Genomic DNA, 20,314 nt, shown 5'->3' with positions numbered 1-20,314 from the left:
ACTAAATTACCGCAACTGTGGCTAGAAAATATACTGAATCAGGCTCTTTGGTCCATTTTTTTGTATCGCAATAGAAAGTTGCCAGAGTATTTTTTAGCTCAGTAGTCGGATAATCCTCAAAACTAATTATACAAGCTCTCCACGGCAATGAAGCCCACTATAAACGTTAATGTATAGTCCGAGTAACCCAAAACTAGAAAAATTGTAACGAATACTAAATTCTTGGTTATGAAAACTGATTTTTCGTCATAAAAAAAAAAAATTAAAATAACAGATGACTGTACCTGAGTGACCTCAACTACATATTTCTCTCCGCATAACAAATGTGTAAACTGTAAACGTTCCTCAGAATCGCCTTACTTTTTGGCCATATTCAAAACGACTGTCGAAGAATTCTTAATCCATCTTATGCAGAGCAAAAGGAATAACCGATAAACCGGTAACACGGGTTGAAACAAACTTTGCACGGTTGGCATTGCACTGCTCGTCGAATCGCAAAATGACCATTAGACTGGACGCTAAGGTAAAGAAGAGAAGAGAAGAGACGCCTTGACAGGGGCTAAATCAGCTAAAATGTCGCAACGCAGGTGGGTAAAGGTGCTTTGGTACACGTATAACGTCCTCTATTGTTCTGAAACTCGTCTCTGGGGGTCGGACGTTACATCGGATGCTTGGAAGACCGACGTCGGCGGTCGTCGGGTAACTGCAACCTCTGTAATTGAACCTCCCCGAAAAGAGACGCGGCAAGGAGGGTGAAACACCCTCGGAAAACGTCGCAGTACGAATTACGCAGGTATGATTTTAAGATTACACGAAAGAAGAAGGATGCAGAGGAGCCTCGACGAGCCGTTTCGTCGGGTTGTCGTTGTGCTTGCGGGCAGGTAAGCCGGGAGCTTTTCGCCTTTACTTTTTTTCACCAACTTTTTTCCCGACGGATTTATACCGCGGCCTTATGCAGGCTGAATAATATTTTTATTTCGGTTTCAGTTTTTCACACTCCCGACGCGGGCGCGAATTCACTCTCATCCTCGCGTCGCTGCCTAAAGACTCGAGATTAGGTACGAATTTTACCCGCTTTTGGTTACGTGAATACGATCTGCGGATTAAAACTGCGGGCCAACTCCGGGGAGAATTTTTCGCGATAAAAAACCTCACCAAGTTATCTGCCTGATGTGCAATTTTTAACAACGTGGCGTGCAAGCTGATCGCCGGGTAAAAAATCGCTTCCATACTTCAGACGGAGAACACGAACTTTCGATGTAACCAGCTATATAGGCCGCCAAGTTTTCCCCTTGTAAAAGTAGAATCGATTAGGGTTGGGTCAGCACTGCGCTTTTATGGGGTGAGAAATAAAAGGACAAAGGATCGACGGAAAACAACGAGAGAAGCTCACCGATTACCCTGCAGATAAATCGTCTTGATTCTCATCAAGCAAATATATACCTATAATTTCGTTGCACAAAAAACTTCGCGATATTGAATATTTTGTAAATAAAAAAGGCTAGCTTCTACGCTTGTTTAGACAAAAAGAACGATATCGTAAATCTGTTCGTGGTATAAAATTTACGAAAGGTTGTTGGTCGATTGGACAAAATCAATCTATTCTGAAGTTTCTTCTTAATAGCAAAAACGCTAACCTAAGCCACGATATATTAATCTGAGGTTGCGTAGTTCTTTTAAAAAAAAATCATGTTTCATACGTTCGAAAACGTAGCCCGAATAAAGTAAGAATATGCTAAAATTGTGTCTCCGTTGTAATTTTGGTGTGGTTTTATATTTTTATGAACGAAGAATCGGACAAGGATTTTCTAGAAAGTTTGTCAGACTCGAAGAATATCTTTTATACCGTTGTCCAGGTCTTAGTTTTAATACAAGAATTCGGTTTCATTTTCGAAAAGAAAAGAAGTAGAATCTTCACGAGAGACTCTTAGGCAACTCCCACGTGGCCCCAAACTTCTATCCCAATGAGCATGTTAAAACTTTGCAAACCGGTTTCGCGGATTTGTCTGCACGTGGTTACACGGGTAAAACTTTTTCTCAATATATTGCACGTGCGAAAAGTTGATAATTGTTCGGTGTTGCAAAAATTTGGTCTGAAAATAAAAAAACAAACTAGTTTTAAACTGTATAATTTTTGACAAGGCGCCAACAGACAACAAGCATAGAAGTTGAGTAAATTTCAATTACAATAATATTGTACGCGTTAGTCTTGAAAATAGTGCTGAATTTTCAATTCGTTACATGATAAAATTTGTCAATTGAAAAAAAAAAATAAAAAAACTGCTACTGATAGAGGGAAAATTCGGGCTAAGAAAGGCAGAAAAGAATCGAAAAAAAATAAGAGAAAAGTGGATCAAGGGGGAGAAATAGAAGCTGACGTGGGCACGTGATACGACTCGGAGTCTGCGGGGGTTTTAGCTGTCCGGTCGCTCAAGGGGATTAACTTCAGGTTGAATCGATATAATACGGCACAAAGTCTGCGGGTAAAGATTTTCAGTGCAGCAGGAGCCGACACGAAGACGTCTGATTCGTTGGTGAAGTCGACATGTCGATTCGAATTTGAAACTGGAGCTCCGAAGCAAAACTGACGTGCATTTTCTATTTCTACGTTACAGACTGATAGAACATGCTTTCAGTTTCTTATATGCAATTTTTTTAACTGAGCACATGAATAATTGACGGGGATTATTTGAGACTTCAATCTATCGGGATGATAATTGATTAAACTCGGTAATTCCGATTGATTTCAAACTTATAGCGCGTATGCGTAACATGATTATCGACGTCGCCAATGAGCAGGATTTTATTTTCATTGAAAATGAAATTTTATACGAAAACAAAGAAACCTAACGTATTTCAACGCCTTGTTGAAAATAATTATTTTCGAATTTTTTCAACAATTCCATGCAACGATTTAGATAATTATGTTAACAATATATCAGCATGAATTTTATGCATGAGCTACGATTCCCTGAAGAGATTAGAGGTGGCTTGAAAAAACAATGCGAAATGCATTTCCAACAATTGACTGTATCTCAAGATTTGAAAAATACATTCAAGGAGTTAAAAACAAGTACCGAAAGTGGGTTGAACGGAAAAGAAAAATATGAACCGGATCAGCTGCAAAAAAAATTTCGTGAAAACCGAATTCGATTTTAGTTTCACCGCAGGGTGGTCCAACCCCTTAATTATTTTACCGACTACGCCGGTTTGCTGGTGGAGGAGAACGAGAGAAGCACGTCACATTAAACTGCAGCGCTGAAACGGTACTCGGTGAATAAAAGTTTTCTTCAATTTGCAATTCAAAAGATTCGCAACTTTATTTACTCCTGTCTCTCGGCTGTCCTTCTCTTTCTTCTTCTCCGTCTTCTTCTTGTATACTTGTGAGTGGTAAAAAACTTGGACGACGACGTCTGGTTCGAATCCCATAAACCAGACGCGTTCGCCTTGCTCTGCGATCGAATCAAGACTCGTCAACATCGGTTCAATCCCCCCTTAATTTAAAACTCCGCGAATTAATCTCGCGTAATCTATTTTCAGACGTTGTCCGCACGTAACTCTATCCGATGGATCGATCTGATCAATGGCCGCTTCATCAGTAGTCAAATATCGCATATTCGACGAGATATTGTGTATTTTTTTCGACGGTAGATCGATGCAATTCACATTTCCGTTCCGTTCAGCTACGTCAGGACTTTTTGTATCTTGATTCGTCGGAGAATCGATGCGGGGAATCATTTTGCAAGATAAGGAAGCAGATGAGCAATAAACAACGGCCAATCTTCGCAGATCCGAATCAACGACCCGAATGTGATTCGAACCTGTCGCAATGCCAATTTTTCGTGCATCAATTCAATCAAAGACTGTCGAAGAAGGGAAGAAGAAGAACGGTCGGAAAATTATATTTTTTTCACGATACCAACCTTATTGGTCTGCCTTGAAAATTCCAAACATCAAATATACCGACGCATATTGTGAAATGTTTTCAATTGATTTGAAATCTGAGACCTTTATTGAGCTCATTAAAAATCTGGCAAAATTCTAAAAATTCATTACTCCAATTTGCCGAACTTTAATTGGCACTGGAAACGATATCAACTCTGAAACATCGGGTGAGAAAGTATTTCAATTACTGTAATTATTTCTACCAATTTAATTGCTTCAACTTTGAAAGCTGCTTACACGAATTAAATGTCCCAATGTTTCTGTTACATCGGCATTTTATACTGTATAAAATATACATGACAGCTGATGAATTCTGCACATAATACAAATTGTCGTTGAAACAATAAAATAAAGCACAGTAATAATTACCGTTAATGTGGTTGCCTGAAATATAATTTGTGGAAAGTTTTCATTTTGTTGAAAGACCTCGCTAATTGTAAGCCCATCCATCTGCTGTAATAAAAAGCACTTCACCGAACAAGAATCAAAAACATTTCAATGGCGCTGGTCAAAGCTCCGTTCTGCGAATGCTTTACAAATAATCTTTTTGACACGATTTAAAGCAAGTACGAGTCATTCACAGTGTGACGAAAATCGCGATTAGAACGGTTTTTAAAATTAGACCAGGTGGAAATCACGTCGGTTAGTCTTGTCAAAAATGACTCGGTGTCACAGGGTGCGTCACCGTACAAAAAACCTGTCAACCTCTCTTTTATTCATCAGCTTTTAAGCCCTCCGCGCTTTCGTCGATACGCCCTCTCAGCATTGCAGTTTTTTCGCCCACCTTCTTCTCTCGCCGTTACTTCATCCCGCAATAATTTTTTCCTTCAACGTTTTTTTTTTGGGGGGATCAACCGCAGCCGCGCAACGATCCCGTCACAATTATCCCCGCCTCGTCACTTCGATGTGCCTTATACTCGACCGAACTCACCGGCTCGATGAAGCGATCGACCGAGTTCCCTGGGGTTGCGGAAACAGCTAATGCATCAATGAGCTTTCGGCTCGTGCTTAATTAATGCCAGTTTCTATCTGCAGCTTACATGTATAGGCGAGTGAACCGTTATAGCTGATTCCGCTTCAGTTGGTCCCAGCGAAACAGAGCGTCGTTTCATTTCAAATTTTCGAGGCAAGACCCTTTAATTCTGTAGATTTTCCATTCAGTTGCGAGATTGTCCATTTAAAACTGAGCACGGAGCTTGAGACCACGTTGGAAAAACGACCGATGAATATATTTGTTTTTTTTTTACTTCTTAGAGAAACGCAACGAACGTATATAATTATATTGAATATGGATGAGTTGCAAAACAAGTTCCGTTTCGTATTCTTTCTGGCTACAGTTGTGGAGACTTTTTAGTAGTCCGGTTAATTACGCACCTTATATTAACGTCGGCGTGTCGATTTTGATTACAAATGAATAATTCATGCCTCTATAGGTACAAGGGGGCGTCTTTGTACTTTTGACAAACTCGCGATAATTTTTGTTTGTTGGCCGCTAACGAAGAATGGCGAAGAACTGGGCCAAGGAACAATCCCACCTAGACATTCAAGGGGAAATTCTCTTCAGGGATAAATTTGAGCTTTTTAATGACAACCGCTTTGACCTGAGGCTCTGGAGCTTTTCGTAATCCTTAAAATCACGGTTCTTTTCCTCGACCTGTAATCTCGGCACAGCTATATCTCAAAAGTCTAAAACAGGAAAATAACGGCGAGATATTCACCCAGACGGTAAAATGGGCGTGGCTGGGCTAACATGGCGTCTGTTCAGCTCGTCAGCTGATCGTTATAGGTTAAGTTACAGGTAGATAAGAGGTTGGAAAATCTTACACCAGCTTTCCAATCATCGTTTCATTGCATCAAGTCAGAATAACGTCAAATGTACGATGAAAAGTGAATTTATCCAATCAAAGACGACTCGGTTGGAATCGCACGATTTCTGCCGCCAGATGGCTTCGTCCAATACTTTGGATCGCATCAAGACGCGGCCATTGTTCCTTTGACAAACTCGACTTTTTATCCTGTTCCCATTCACCATCCTCGCTTCGTACGCTTAATCACATTGTCGGAGAAAATAACATTTCCAGATTTTCAACCGCATCAGCTTGTGAAACAGAGAAGATCGAGGAAAAAATAAATATAAAAATCAGAAACGAAAACCTTTCCAAGGGCTGCAGCTAATGTGATCTCGTAACTGGATTACCTCATTCTCGAATGAAACGTAAGTCGCTCGATTCTCCCGCCCGGAAAAACCTTCAGCTCGACGGAATTTCTTTGAACCTTGGTTGCGTGCTCAGTGAAAAGCCCGGATTGCCCGAAGCCCCATTTTGCAATCATATTTTTATTGTAGGTATCTCTTTTGCGTATCCGGGACAAGGAAGGCGAGAAAATATGCACGGTGGTAGAAAATCAGTTCAGTCGTTCAACCGCCGCTAAAATTACTCATTTGAAAGGGTGAAAATTCTCTTCGCATGAATTTCTAACAAGATCCGAAGTGTTCCGGCGAAAGAACGAAGTTTGAGGTAACGTTCGAGCACTTTGATGTCCCAATTTTAACAATTTGGAAGTAACAAGTGAGAATAAATCGGTCGAAAGTTATTTTGAACACTTTTATTATTATATTCTGACCACTTCAAACGTGAATATCAAAGTCAGGGAAATTTGCAAGAAATTTACTTCTTCGGTTAGATACAGTTTTGAAAAAAATGACTCGTACAGTCGATTAGACTATCGATTAGATAAATTTTCATCGCTAGAAGCGTTGTTAAAAATAATACAAATACGTTTTAAAAGTGACGAATTCGTTTTCCAACGCTTACACATCGTTCGGTGTACTTGCAGAAATGAAACATAGCATGAATTACGTCGAAGCCGTTAAAATTTTCGTGAAATTATAAAGCGAGGAAAACAACCATACGCAACAAATAAACTTCATCCCCAAGTTCGGAAATTGGAGTACCGCATATTCGCTCGTTCGGAGTTATTATTAGATTCGCGTGGAGCGATTTTCACGCCAGTTCGAAACTAACGAAACTATACAGTAATCCCGAGGGTAAAGCCACCAGTCTGCTACAGGCGGCAACGACGATGGGTGAGAAATCCCGAGAAATCCCGCGTGAAATCCCATTCCCGATTATCCGTGCATGTAGGTGTACGATACACCGATTCTTACCCACACACGCGTGAATCCTCGTGCGTAAACTGGGTCAAGAAAGATGGTTTTAAAGTACACGGATATACAAGTGTAAACGTCGTGTGTAAGGTGATTTCACACAAGCGGTGGAACAGCTCTGCAGTTTCACGAAAGATTTATCCCGTGAGTCTATAAATTATTCGATAAAATGATATCACTTTGATGAATTAATGAAGAGAAGGAGAAGGTTCCGTTGCCGATAACTGTTTGAAAAAGGAAAAATGGGAACGGAAAAAACAAAAATTAATTAAAAACTTTCGAAAAAAAGATTATTTCGTACGGCCTATTTCCGCGGCTTCAAATTCAAAGCTCTTCTCGTCGAAATCGGTGAGCCGAGTCCTCCGCATTGGCTCATCGCCAAATTGCATGAGAATCGAAAAAGTTTTATCAGGTTTGCCATTGCCGTGCCTCCTGCATGATTTCATCACCTGACCAAAGCAGTTTCTGTAGGTGTGCCTGAATCAACGTTCGATTCTGTGTGAAAATTTGGCAAATTCTTGTTATCTGATTCGAAAATATGTCTACTAGACTGCCTAAAAAAAAACATTGTACTTCTTTTTCGATCCACCACTTCGTTAATTCATAGTTTTTAGCGTGATACTGAACCTTGTTAGAGGAAATCGCCGTGCGATTTTTTTTATCAATCGCACTGTAATATCTCTCTCGCACTCACATGTCAGTCAATCCACCTTCACAGACTTTTAAGAATTTAAATGGAAAATTATTGTTTGAACAAAAAAAGCATTCACTGAATAAATACCATTTCTAAAGGATCAAAACCTGATAAGTGAAAATGTTTAATGTAAAAATAGTATTCATGAAAACAGAATGCTTTTTATACACGAAAAAGTTTCTATTCAAAATTTTGATCATTTTATTTTCCCGATAGACAGGCGCATCGAATTCAATTAGATCGAATAAATTTAATGTATTTCATGTATTTGACAGATATTGTTCAAACTTTTACCGTAGCTCAGTCGAGGTTGCTGGGTGTTTATTTATAGGTACCAATTTTTCGAAAACGTGAAAAACCGTGTTTTACGCAATCTTGAACACGTCAAAGGTCGTGCGGTTAAAACTTTTCTACGACGCACTGATTCGAAGAAAACATACAAGTTGTCAAACTCTATCGTACAGAGTTCCGTCCGTTGTGTAGAAAAATTATTATCTCCCGCCAACCGTTAAAATTGGATTTCTTACACGCTAATCAATCGGCTAATAAAAGAACTCAATGTAGCACCGCTTAAAAAAAATCAAACGGCGATTTCCTTTCACAAATTATTTTGGTCAGAAGAATTTCACATCACATCGATGTTATCGTTTGTTCTTTTTCTTTTCAACGATAAAATTTGCTGAAATACCAAAACTAGCGGGAAAAAAAACTGTATTCCTATACATCATCATCTGTTTGCCACAAAATGTTTTCTCGTAGTTACTAAATTCGCACCATTCACAATTTTGAAAACATATGACAAAACGCTGGTACAGATCGTTTACAAAATTGGAAATAAAAAATAAATTAAACAAAATATAGCCGATCATCAAGGAAGAGCTTATAAAACTTTAAAACCTTGCAAATGCCTGTGTAGTGCAATTTTCAGCTGGTAACTTTTGGTTAATGCATCGAAGGCCTGATTAGACGTGTAATTAATATGACAAAATTGAATTCCATAGTTGCCGAAGACGACGTAGAACAAGCCGTATCGTCGCGTCTCGTCGCCTGCCAAGCGCTCCGGGTATCGCGGGTGTCATCTAATTTGTATTTAAATTGGATTTTGCCTCTCAGCGGGTGACCCACGGAGACTTTGGCTTATAGCCGACTCCTCTGATGCATGGATAACGCCACCGCGTACAAGTCGCTCACATTCTCAATAACTCCTTGTGCGCGATAACGAACCGAAGGACAACAAAGAAGGTAAATTGTGAAGTTTGAAGCTAAATAATTAATGAATTCTCGGTGCGCGATGAGAACACACGCTCGATGAAATTTTTATAATCAATGATTTGATCATAAAGAGCGAACGAAATTGAATAAAAATATTTCGCTGATAAGGGATGAAAGTGAATAATATTAACTCAGCGATACAAGAGATGTGAAGAGAGTGTAAAAAGTATGACGTAAATTTTTATGGATAACGTGTAATGAAACTTTGTCTCTCTCTCTCTCTCTCTCTTTATCCAAATATTTGGTTCATTACAGTCTCCCATCCCCATATCCTTTCGTTGCTAGAAAAAGATGAAAAAGAAAAAGATCTCATGCAAAATGCGAGATCGTAGTTCGGAAAGGAAATGAAGATGATGTAGAATTAGGAGAAATAAATTAAACCGTGGGGTTAGCGATCATTTTGCCGATTTTGGATTCAAAGATATCTGCTTCTTTCAAAGTCTAGTAGAAATTTACCATGAAGAGTTTATAGGTGAAAATTATTTATTATACATTAATTACTCGCACTAAATCGTTCTTTGTTCGAATTTTATTCCACGCACAGTCACCAATGGATATATTAATTAACTTTGTATTTGGAAAGCAGAATAAATATTATGTCAATAACGGTTTTTCAAAATCGTCAGACTAGAAATTTGTTGAATACAATCAGAAACTCATTGTTCGTTATACCCATCACTTTAAAATAAATGGTGGGCAATATTCTAATCAGTCAAATGCAAATTACAAATTACAGGCTTATAATTTCTAATTCAAACGATAATGAAGTACAAATCATATTTGTTTTTGGAAATTTAAGCGACACGTAATCACAGCAATTTCATTTGTATTTTGTAATTAGAAAAAATTATATCTGTAAGCACGTTGAAATTTAAGATATAATACGGCTTAATCCATGATAATAGAAAATTGTAATTTCTTCGAATAATGATATTAAAAACACATGAAAATTCTAATTGATCCGAATAAAAATATCAATAGCTTTCAGGAATTGCGATTAAACCGAAATTAATGATTACACAAAAATGTGACTCACCATTATTTTTTTTTTTTTTTCAAATTACAAAATGCATACGTAATTCAAACATAGATCCAGCCAAATATGATTTGTTAACTATTAACAAATTCCTAAAATTCGACGATAATAACAAAACATTTATTTCATCGTATCCAAATATACGTTTGTTAACGGTAAATAAAATCTTTTCTCAGTGTACGATGTCGCATTTATTTGCGTTAACTAACTGTGACTCCGGCTTATTTTCCGTCATAACGCCGCAAAAATTATTCCTGACACGATGTACGGCTTTACGGAAAGCACGCCGCTAGCCTGGTCAGTGTTATAATCAACTTTTCTCATCAGCACGTCGGATAAAAATCATTGAGCGTAAATTTCGCGTGCGAAACTTTCTTCCCACTCAACAGCTATCGCTTGTTTATTTCAAACGGGAAATTAGACGGGCTCCCCGCCGGGTCAACAAATCAGCGAAACGGTAAGCTCTGGGACTGAGGCAAGAAAATTACTCGAAAATAATCGCGAGCCTCCGAATAAACGAGTATTCGAATGATCCTTAGACAACATTGAGTTAATTTGAATGAAATTTTTTTTCAACGATAAAATCAATGTTCCAAGGTTAAGTTAATTTAAGAAATTATCTTTCTTTTTCACCACTTTCGAAATGGTCAGATTGAAGTTAGGATAGCTTGAAAGGAGTTCACAATGAATAAGCTCGATTAAAAATCCTCAACATTCTTTAAAATTAAACCTCAGACAAGCTTCAATTATTACTGCAATAGATATTGTGTTTGAATTATTCCCGAAACAGTTTGCGGACCGACATTTCAGGTATTAGAATAATGAATTCCGGTTGAAGAAATTAAGGAACAAAAAAAAATAATTTTTTTATTATTTTACGAGACCATACTTTGCTCGATTCATAGAATACGAAATATGAACGACAATCACTAGTGCTGACAACGCAATTGCAAATTCTGCAATGCATTTGCGCCTCGTGGGATTACCCGTGTTAGAAATTGAAATTGAATTTTTAACCTCTACATATGCGGTGGAATAATCATCATCGATACAGGGATTAGAGCCAAATTTGACGAAACAGAGGATCCGAAAGGGATGCGAAAGTAATTAAATTATTCGGATAATATAATCATTCGTTTGTGGTAAATCGATTTAGAAAAATACGTATATATATATAATATATATCGCCTCTAAGACCTCGGAGTCTGGCATTTGTTTTTTTCATCCTTTTAGAATCTGCGGGTTCTGATCCCGTGGGGTTGAAGGAAAGTTCCGCCGACTGGCAATATCCCCTCCTCCACCCCCGTGCATTTCGCGCAATTTATGGAAATCTCTTTCTCGACTGTCGGCCACAATTCCGTGCAGGGCTGGAGTTTTAGCCTCGCGGCGCGTTAAAGAAATCCTCTCTACTCGCGGTGATATTGAAATTCCATTCGAAGCCGAAAGTTCAGCCATAATAATACCGAATACTTACGTTTCTTGTTAAGTTAACTTCGACAAAAGCTCGCGCCTTTGTCCTCGGATGATTTCGAGGATTTGCGCACGCCCGTCGCAGCTTACGACTTACAGCATTATTATAATTTCCCTCGTCGAAGTATGTATATATACATAACGGTCTTCGCGTCGGGTGTAAGGTTGTAGGTACGTCTTTGCGGCGAAGATTGATCACTCGCAATTATTTCTGCAACCTGAACATCGCTGCCTTATAGTTCCCACCGCGAAGCGCGAAACACTGCGAAACTTGAGGCTGCACTCGGGGGGAAAATCAAGCTTACAGGGCTTTCGGCTGGGCGACAGGTTGGAGTAATCAATTTTCGGAACCCAGGAGCAGGAGCACGAGCATCGAGCTGTTCAAACTATGCGTGTAGACAAAATAATTCCACCTTGTTACAAAAATGAAAAAAAGACAAAAATACGAAACAGCTTAGAGAAATTAATTTAATTTCGAAACTTTATAGAGAAAGAGCCGTGAAGTCTCGAACAAATTGTGTTCATTCACCGAGAAAAATATGATCCCCAAATAATTTCATTTTTCTCTGCGTCCGGAAGTGAAAATCAGTTTTGTAACCTCAGCGGTCGTAGCCATGAAATCTAATATCTCTTGCTATTCTTTTCAAATGGTCGCTCGTACTTTTGCAACAATTTAATGTTGACGCAACAATAAATCGATGCCACGGCCTTTGACTGAAGTATATAGTCAATTTCAATAAACAGATATAACGTGAAAAAGTAACATTAACGACTATAATTACACTAAATAGTTGCTTGCACGATATTTCATTGCAATTTCAATAATATTCTTCACCGTTACACTGAGAAAAATTTCATTTGTTACAGTAACTAGAAAAATTCACTAAAACAGGTATCGTTAAAAAAACTGTTTGAATATTGTTGGAATTACGAAAAACGAGGTACGCGTAACCATTTTGCTTTTTTGCTAATTGGAACGCAAAATCAGTTTGTGAGGTTTACTCTACTTTTTTAGTTAAACAAGGCTTTAAAGTGATTTTATCGTTGCGCGAGCATTAAATTTTCGCAACAGTTGCAAGAAAATCTAGCAACAGCGATCGTAATGAGAAAGAATAGTAACGTATACTAACTAGACTTACCGGTAACAGCTAGAAAATTAATTTTCATTTTGTATCTAGAACTATATTTTTCGATTGTCGTAAAAAATGAAAATAGTTAAGGACTGAGCGATAAACGGAACTAAAAATTTCTCTTATTGTACTACAGAAACATTCGTTTTATCAGAAACTTTTTAGTTACTACGACGAATGAAATTTTTCTCAGTGATACTAGGTGATGTGATAGTAATTGAAAGGTGAACCTGCAGTTCCCTTTCAATAATTGCTGGATATAAGAGATCATGTGCATATCAGGTTGTGTAGTTAAACATCCTGCAATGCTACTTTCGAACATAATCGTATCGATTATAAGCCCGCGACGGTCTGGAATTATGCAAAATTTATGGTCAATAATCAGGGCTTCAACGGAGGCAGAGTCGAGGGGTAATAATGCTTGAATCTTGTCTCGGCACGTAGCCTGCATTACCATAAAGGCGCAAATGCGCCTTATCCACGGTACGCGCTCGTTACGAATAATTTCAGCGAATCAATTTCACAGCCGTTCTTTTCTTCTTGCTTAATTATGTTAAAATTTAACGTTACTTTTCCACGCAAACATTCTGTTTCATCTTCCTCTTCACCTCTTCGCTGTTCTCAACTTCGCTTTATTCACCCCGTAAAAAAATAAAAACCCACTGCCCCATTTCCTCTCTTATCACTTGGTGCGCGATTTTTCATGAAGCACGCTCAGCGACAAAAGCGAAAAACAATCGACCATTTTTAGCGCGAAGCTCGTTTCGGATAAAACACGTCAAGAAGGGTTAAGCGACGTTTCATCGTCTCTCGTCGTTTTTGCTTCGCGTTCTTTCGTTTTTTATCGAAGATCAGTGAAACCGTTAACGGCTAAATTGTTCACGGACCCTGCAAAGTACTGCTATCAATTTCTGGGCTGCGCATGCTATTTCGAGAATCGAAAGCGTCGTCCTTATGCTCGTAGCGACCAAGAAAATTGCCTCACGAATAACCACTTTTCAATAAAAAAAAAAGGTGAGAAAAAAAAAATTCACGCCCAGACCGCGCCTGACACACGGATGATAGACTTTTCTATTACGTTCTTAAGTAAGAAGAATCGCGACTATGTCGTACAGTGATGAAAATTGCCAAAAAAATTATAGTACGTTGAATCAAGGAGTCATTCATTATACCAAGTTATAAGTTCAACGGTTACGCTGAGAGAAATTTTTAGTTCCGATTACCGCTCGGTCATTGACTATTTTCATGTTTTACCGCAATCGAAAAATATAGCTCTAGGTAGAAAATGAAAATTAGTTTTGTAGCTGTTACCAGAAACTCTAGTATCGGTTACTATTCTGTCTCATTATGATCACTGTTAGTATATTTTCTTGTGACTGTTGCGAATATTTAACGTTTGTACAACAATAAATTGTGTTAAAGCTTCATTTAACTGAAAAAGTAGAACAAACCTAACAAACTGATTTTGCGTTGCAATTACCAAAAAAGGATCGACAATATCGCAAATACCTCGTTTTTCGTAATTCCAAGAATATTCAAACAGTTTTTTTAACGATACCTGTTTTACTGAATTTTTCTAGTTACTATAACGAATGAAAGTTTTCTCAGTGCAGAAATGAAATTGTAAATCCAAAGAACGCACGATTTTTTGCAACGACGAAGAATCAATGTCAATCGAGACAACTGAAATCATGGTGAATCTCTTAAAATCACATAACAAGGCTGCAGGACTTGCGCTGCAGGCGTTGGAAATCATAAAAATGGTAGTAATTGTCTTACGGTAAATGTTGAATGGTTTCAATTAATTAACATTTATATGAATTTCTATCTTGTCGTGTGCTTTCGTTGATTTCCATTCTACTAATTGATTTCTACTGATTACCGCTGATTTCCTGTGATTTCTTGTGATTCTATCCAATTGAAAAATCACTGGAAATTTGGTAAAACGCAAAAGAAAATATTGGGAATGAGAAATAAGATTGCAGAAAGACAATCGAAATTACTTGATACTCTGGGAAGTAAAAAGTCACAGGATAAGGAAGAGATTTATAGAAATCGTTCGCCAAAATCAATGCTAATGAATTGAGGTCATTCCTTTGACTTTCAAAGTAAACGGACCTTCGGGTTGGAAAATAATCCTTTCACTGTAATACGTAAAATACGGTGAAAATATATAAAAATTGTTTGTAATGTTCCGGCGTGTTTTCCCAACGGTAGAAAATTGATCATTTATGCATATTATGAAAGTTGATGTATATTTCACCCCGACAAAGGTAACAAAAGCAGTTTGAATTATTAATTCGAGAGGGGCCTGAATTCTGGCAATTTTGAGAGACATATTTCCGTTCTTTTTCCGGAGACACATTTTCACAACAGGGCAGATCACGCGTGGCACGTTTAGCCTGGCTGTTCTATTATACACTCGCGTAATTCTAAGGTGTAGAATTTCACGAAACTGGATAAAATATGCAGGCGTACCCACGTATTGATGCAAACGAGAATATGTCATACGCGACAGGCCGAACATACACAGCGAGAAGTCTCTGACAATCAGCCGAAACCCGACACGTCTGACAATTCGACGTGAAGCTCGAAAATTCACAGAGAACCGTGGAATAAATAATAAATTTGCATGAGCAAGCTAACAATGAGACACATGCGACGTGCAGCTGAACACCGGATATCTGACAAAAGACCGGGAAGCTCTCGAAGGACTACGATTACACAGGTAAGCAAAAAAAATTTCTTTTTTGGGGGACCAGATCACCGTACCTGAAAGTTATTCGACATGCTGAAATCGAATATAGCGTCAGAATTGCTCCAACACCCCCAGATTTTCAGTATTTCTGGTTAAAACATTCGTTTGTCAACCGCGAACATGTCGAGATTTTAAGAGGCTGAAGTTAGTCACGTTATTTTAATGATTTACGTTTCGGAAAAATCGTTATCTCACAGTTACAAAAATGTCTGAAATGCAACAAACCATAATTGGACTAAACGTATTCATATTTTGCAAACTCGACTACTTCAAAGTCACTATAAACATGCAAGATAATAATTTTCGCCCCCCATATTTCGTTACATTAACGTTACTAACTTCAGTCACACAAGATTTTTTGATCCGCAAATAGATACAACTTAAAATCTTGGAATGATGGAGCAAGTCCGACACCAGATTCGGATTCGGTATGTCCAAAAACATGTATGTATGGTGGTTCGGTCAGTCCAAAAAAAAACACTCTTGATTGTGTTCCTGCGTTACAGATGACGAGGGTAAAAACTCCCCTGATAACCGTGGAACTTTTAATTGGACTCACTCTTGTGCTTCGAGCTGCTTTTCCACAGACCCCTGAAGAACGACATCCGAGTTGTTTCGTGAACGACTCCGGTGTAACAGCGACGTGAATTTCTTCGGTGTGTTTGCCAACGTTTCCGAAACTCTTCGTTGATCCGTTTTTCTTCTAACGCCTCGTTCTTCTATCCACCGATTTTCGAACCGTCAATGACGCGAGATACCCGCACAGGTTGGGCGTCTGGACGCCTTCGCGGATCTCCACGATGTGGATGAAAGTTTGGACGACGCCTCGGCGTCGGCGCCGTAGAACTCCCACCGTGGCTCTGCACACACGCAGAGGGTTACAAAAGCGTGTACGATGCAGGCCCGCGTGATAAGAGGAGACGCAAGAGCGACACGCGTGTATCCGTCAATACCCGTCTGACCGAGGATTTCAAATTTGCTGAAAATTTTGCTCGTTGTCATTGGGTTAAAAAGAAGAAAACCTGAAGCGAATTGACGTTTCAGCGATAATGGGAGGGGGGCTCTTCTCAAAATTTCAGATACTTGAAAATCGGCATAATTGCTGAAGGGGGAGAGAAAATTGCATCGAGGAATCAAAGAAAGGTAAAAATGGCGTCCAGTCGTCATCAAGCTAGCTCGACAACCTGACGACACCGAGGATAATTTCTACTTCCGTTCGTTCTACAAGGTCGAGAAAAATCCTCTTCGACAAACATTTCAATTTCGTATACATGGCTCGCTGCGTACTTTGGTATTTTCGCAATTCCCCAATTAATTGCCAATTTCAACGGCAATGGCTCAGCATGGGATAGTCAATTTTCCAGCCTTGCATCGATTCCAAACGCCGCTTGACAACCGGCTTGTTCGGGAACAATTGGCCCACCGATTTCCTCCGCCTGTACTGTGGGTGATTATCGCAAACGGTTTACCTTCGATCCTACAGAGCTCTCGTATATATGCGATAAATTTTGCCGAGGACACAATTTCGGATATTGCGAATCCCGACCTGATGTATACCGAATGACGGGATGTACGCCATTTCTTGGCTCGTTATCTCGGGCCCTTTGTTAACATTAAGCACGATGTATATAACAGTAGTATATAGGAATGAAAATAATTTATCTTCATATCCTTTAATTTCTCTCTTGCCAATCCCTGAGCTGTCCTGAAATAATTTTTAACTGCGTCGACTACGGATTAAAATTCGATTAGTACAGCGTAATAAAATTTGTAGAACAGCTACTATCTATCTTTGAGAATATCCGTACGGATTTATCTATTTCGAAAATTTACTTTCTCGCCGTCATAGCACAAGCTTTTCATTTACAATTGTAATATTTGTACCTGCAAGCATTTCACAAAACTTTCGTGGAACAAAATCTCTTCGTCGAACATCTTTCAAGACTGAAAAAAAAGAGATCAAGAAAGAGAAAAATTTCTATTGTATGCATATTCGGTAGTCCGCAGATGAGTCAGTATCTACATAACTTCGAAGCAAATCAGGTGCCTCATTTCCATGACCCCGCGTTACGAGAAAAAAAACCGTCCCTTAGCAAACCTGCTTCGGCGATGGTTTAAGTAAAAAGATGGACCGTCTGACGTAATATATTCCGAAAATTGGTCGTATCTATTTATTAAATAATAGGTTGATAAGAAGGAATATTTCCAGGTTTTTATTTTGGGTGTTTAAATTGCATTGAAAATCAGCGTTTGTCGCAGAGTTACACGATGTGCAATGGGAACGAGAATCTAATGGCATTGAGTGGATTGAATGAAAATGATTTTGAAATTGGTAAACAATATTGAAAAACGATGGAAAATGTCTGCGGTAGACGATCTGTATCACGGCGTAAGAAACATCATCATCACTTCCTCGACCTTATCGCGAAGATGAAGCGATCTCGTCAAGGCGCCTTGAGAGCTGGAGACTTGGGAATACGAATCACGTATAATGGAAACTGTATACCTTGACATCCGATGTCAACCGCAGCTGTGACATCGTTGGTGGAAAGGAGAGTCTGGGGGATGTTGAGAGAGCGAGGAGACCCGGAGAGGAACGCGTAGCGCTTTTCATAACTCCTGGAAGGGCAAGAAGTTTGCCCGGCTTTCACGACGGAGCAGAAAAACATTTAATTTTCACTCCCACCGGGCGGTCATCGATCATCGCTTAGAGGGAGCGAAGCTTCCAGTGTTGGGACTATCGGCGGAAAAAAGGTTTGAAGGTTCAGCGGGCAGCTGGCGTCGCTTACAACCGCAAACTACCAGATTATTCGATTTTCAGGTTCTTGTTTCACTCGGGAACTTTTCTCGATAAAATTTGGGCGGGAATTTTTCTCTCCGGTATAATTAAAGGCGGTCAGAATTACGAGCACAGAGTAAGTTCTCCGGTGAAAAGAGACGAGGGTTATTATCTCGAGGATCTGAATTGAATCGAGAAGCGTCGGTGAACTTTGGAAGTGTCTACGATAAGTGAGAGTCCGTTCGTTGACTGGTGAGCATCGTCCAATTACCATCCATCAAAGTGGGGATTGGAAAATTGGTAAATTGGGAAATTGGCTCGAGAAGTACGTAATTGCTCGAAGATGGTGCGATTTAAAAATTTGCCAACGGGATCGGGACGACGGGCAGAGATTCGAGTCGTTAAGGATCGCGAAAAACGTCACCTCGAAAAATTGTTCCCCAACTTTGGGTCACGTTGGGGAACATGGATTAATTCGCGAGCGCTGTTTCAGGAGCGATAAAGCAAGACGGAGCTCAAGAAACCAACCGAGAGAGAGTTTTAGCGGCTGGGTAAGAGAGAGTCCGAAGAGCCGAGATGGACCTGCGGTAAATTGCGGTGCTAAACCGGCCCAGGTCGTTAACTTGCCGCTGACTTCGGTCAGCCAAGCTGTCTGATGCAGTCCGGTCAAGTCCAGCCGCACATGGTCGCCGTTACACACCGATGCAACTGTTTTGTGGCCCCGAGTAGTTTGTCTGATGCAATTCGTGACTGGCGGGCATAAGTCAAAACCTCGGTGCACTTTCATGTGGTACGAAACGGAGGTACAGTCATTGACAAAAGTGCTATCGAGCAGTTTCACAGTGTCTGCAGACACTCAATAATCATCGATCGTTGGAACGCCTCAATTACGGTTTCGTCTAACGATTCTCAGAGTACCGTCAGTTTGCTGGAGAATGTGGGTTACATTCTCCGACCTCAGGGCCGAAAGTAAGTGGGTAAAGAGAAAAAAGAATCGAGTCAACGCCGTGGCGGTTGCGTGGTGGAAAATATGTCACACATGCTTTTCACGTCTGTGCCGTTTGTTTTCATATTTCTTCATACAGCCAGACGAATTCGAAAGGGTAGGTAACCGGGACGTGACGGTGGTTCAAATTTTATCTCGAAAGGGTAAAGCAGCCTTCATGACGCGCGTTTTTGAGTCAGTCAACAATGTCTTTTAAGTAATTTGCAAAAAAGGAGAAACCTCGTCTCTACATTGCCTTCCAAACGTTAGAAGGTGCTCTTCCTGCAGAGTGACGTCCATCAGAATTCAACTCTCGCGAAAAATAAGAATCTTCTCTAATGAGCGTGGATGATTCTCCCTAGATGCAAGGACAATCATTCATGTCACTCTCACCGGCAAGCAGGCTTTTAACGAGCACAACGAAACGCGCTGTCACTCGATCCAGGAATCGATTGAATTTCCCTATTTTTTTTGCAGTGGGACGAAAACCGGGCAGCGGAGAAAGACACTTCGGAACGAGTATGTCTGGTCGGAATTTCAAGAACTCCTAACTGCATGCGCCGACGCGTGTGACTGGCCCTGATATGACGTGCTAGGCGACTGATGCAACACCGCACGCGGTGAGGCTTTGGAGATGAATCTGTGCATCGAGAAACTCGAACCAGGCCAGACTGCCTGGCCGTCTATGGAGGTAAAAGAAGAAGAAGAAGAAGAAGAAGAAGAAGAAGAAGAATAAGAAGAAGAAGAAGAACAAGAAGTAATAGTAGTGGTAGGGGCAACGATGGCTAGGGAAACGATAATGACATCGAACTGAGCCGGCTGCACCGGCTGATGCAAGCTTCGCAAACTGTGGCGTGAATCAGAAAGCGCGCATACAATCCATCCCTCCTCCTCGTTATAACTTAGGTATGCACCAAGAACTCCGATCGAGTTTCACCATGAGAAACGTTGCCTAGCCGGCGTTATAATTGGTCCGCAAGTTGAGGTTGATCGTGTCTTGGATTGCTGCATCAACAGAGTATCGCAAATCACTTTTGAAAGAGGTGAACTCGCAGCTCACATCCACCATCTGTTCCCCC

General features: G+C 39.8%; 1 protein-coding gene across 3 annotated transcripts in view; it reads right to left on the bottom strand.

The window, feature by feature from the left end:
• The window catches only part of LOC124296741 (low density lipoprotein receptor adapter protein 1-B-like), a 49,623-nt gene that overhangs the window by 21,438 nt on the left and 7,871 nt on the right, over positions 1–20,314 (bottom strand). Inside the window, exon 1 of one of the 3 annotated variants that reach the window (XM_046747064.1) lies at positions 16,031–16,273. The exons of 1 other annotated variant lie outside the window; for it this stretch is intronic. In XM_046747064.1, the coding sequence (XP_046603020.1) occupies positions 16,031–16,076 (46 nt within the window). In that variant the 5' untranslated portion in view covers positions 16,077–16,273. Of the gene's footprint in view, positions 1–5,663; positions 6,044–16,030; positions 16,274–20,314 lie in introns of those variants that run through there. One more of the 3 variants, XM_046747066.1, reaches the window with a different exon arrangement.

This window comes from Neodiprion virginianus, chromosome 1 (assembly GCF_021901495.1).
Source record: "Neodiprion virginianus isolate iyNeoVirg1 chromosome 1, iyNeoVirg1.1, whole genome shotgun sequence".
In the NCBI taxonomy this organism is placed as follows: domain Eukaryota; kingdom Metazoa; phylum Arthropoda; class Insecta; order Hymenoptera; family Diprionidae; genus Neodiprion; species Neodiprion virginianus.
This window is presented reverse-complemented; position numbering and strand designations above follow the sequence as displayed.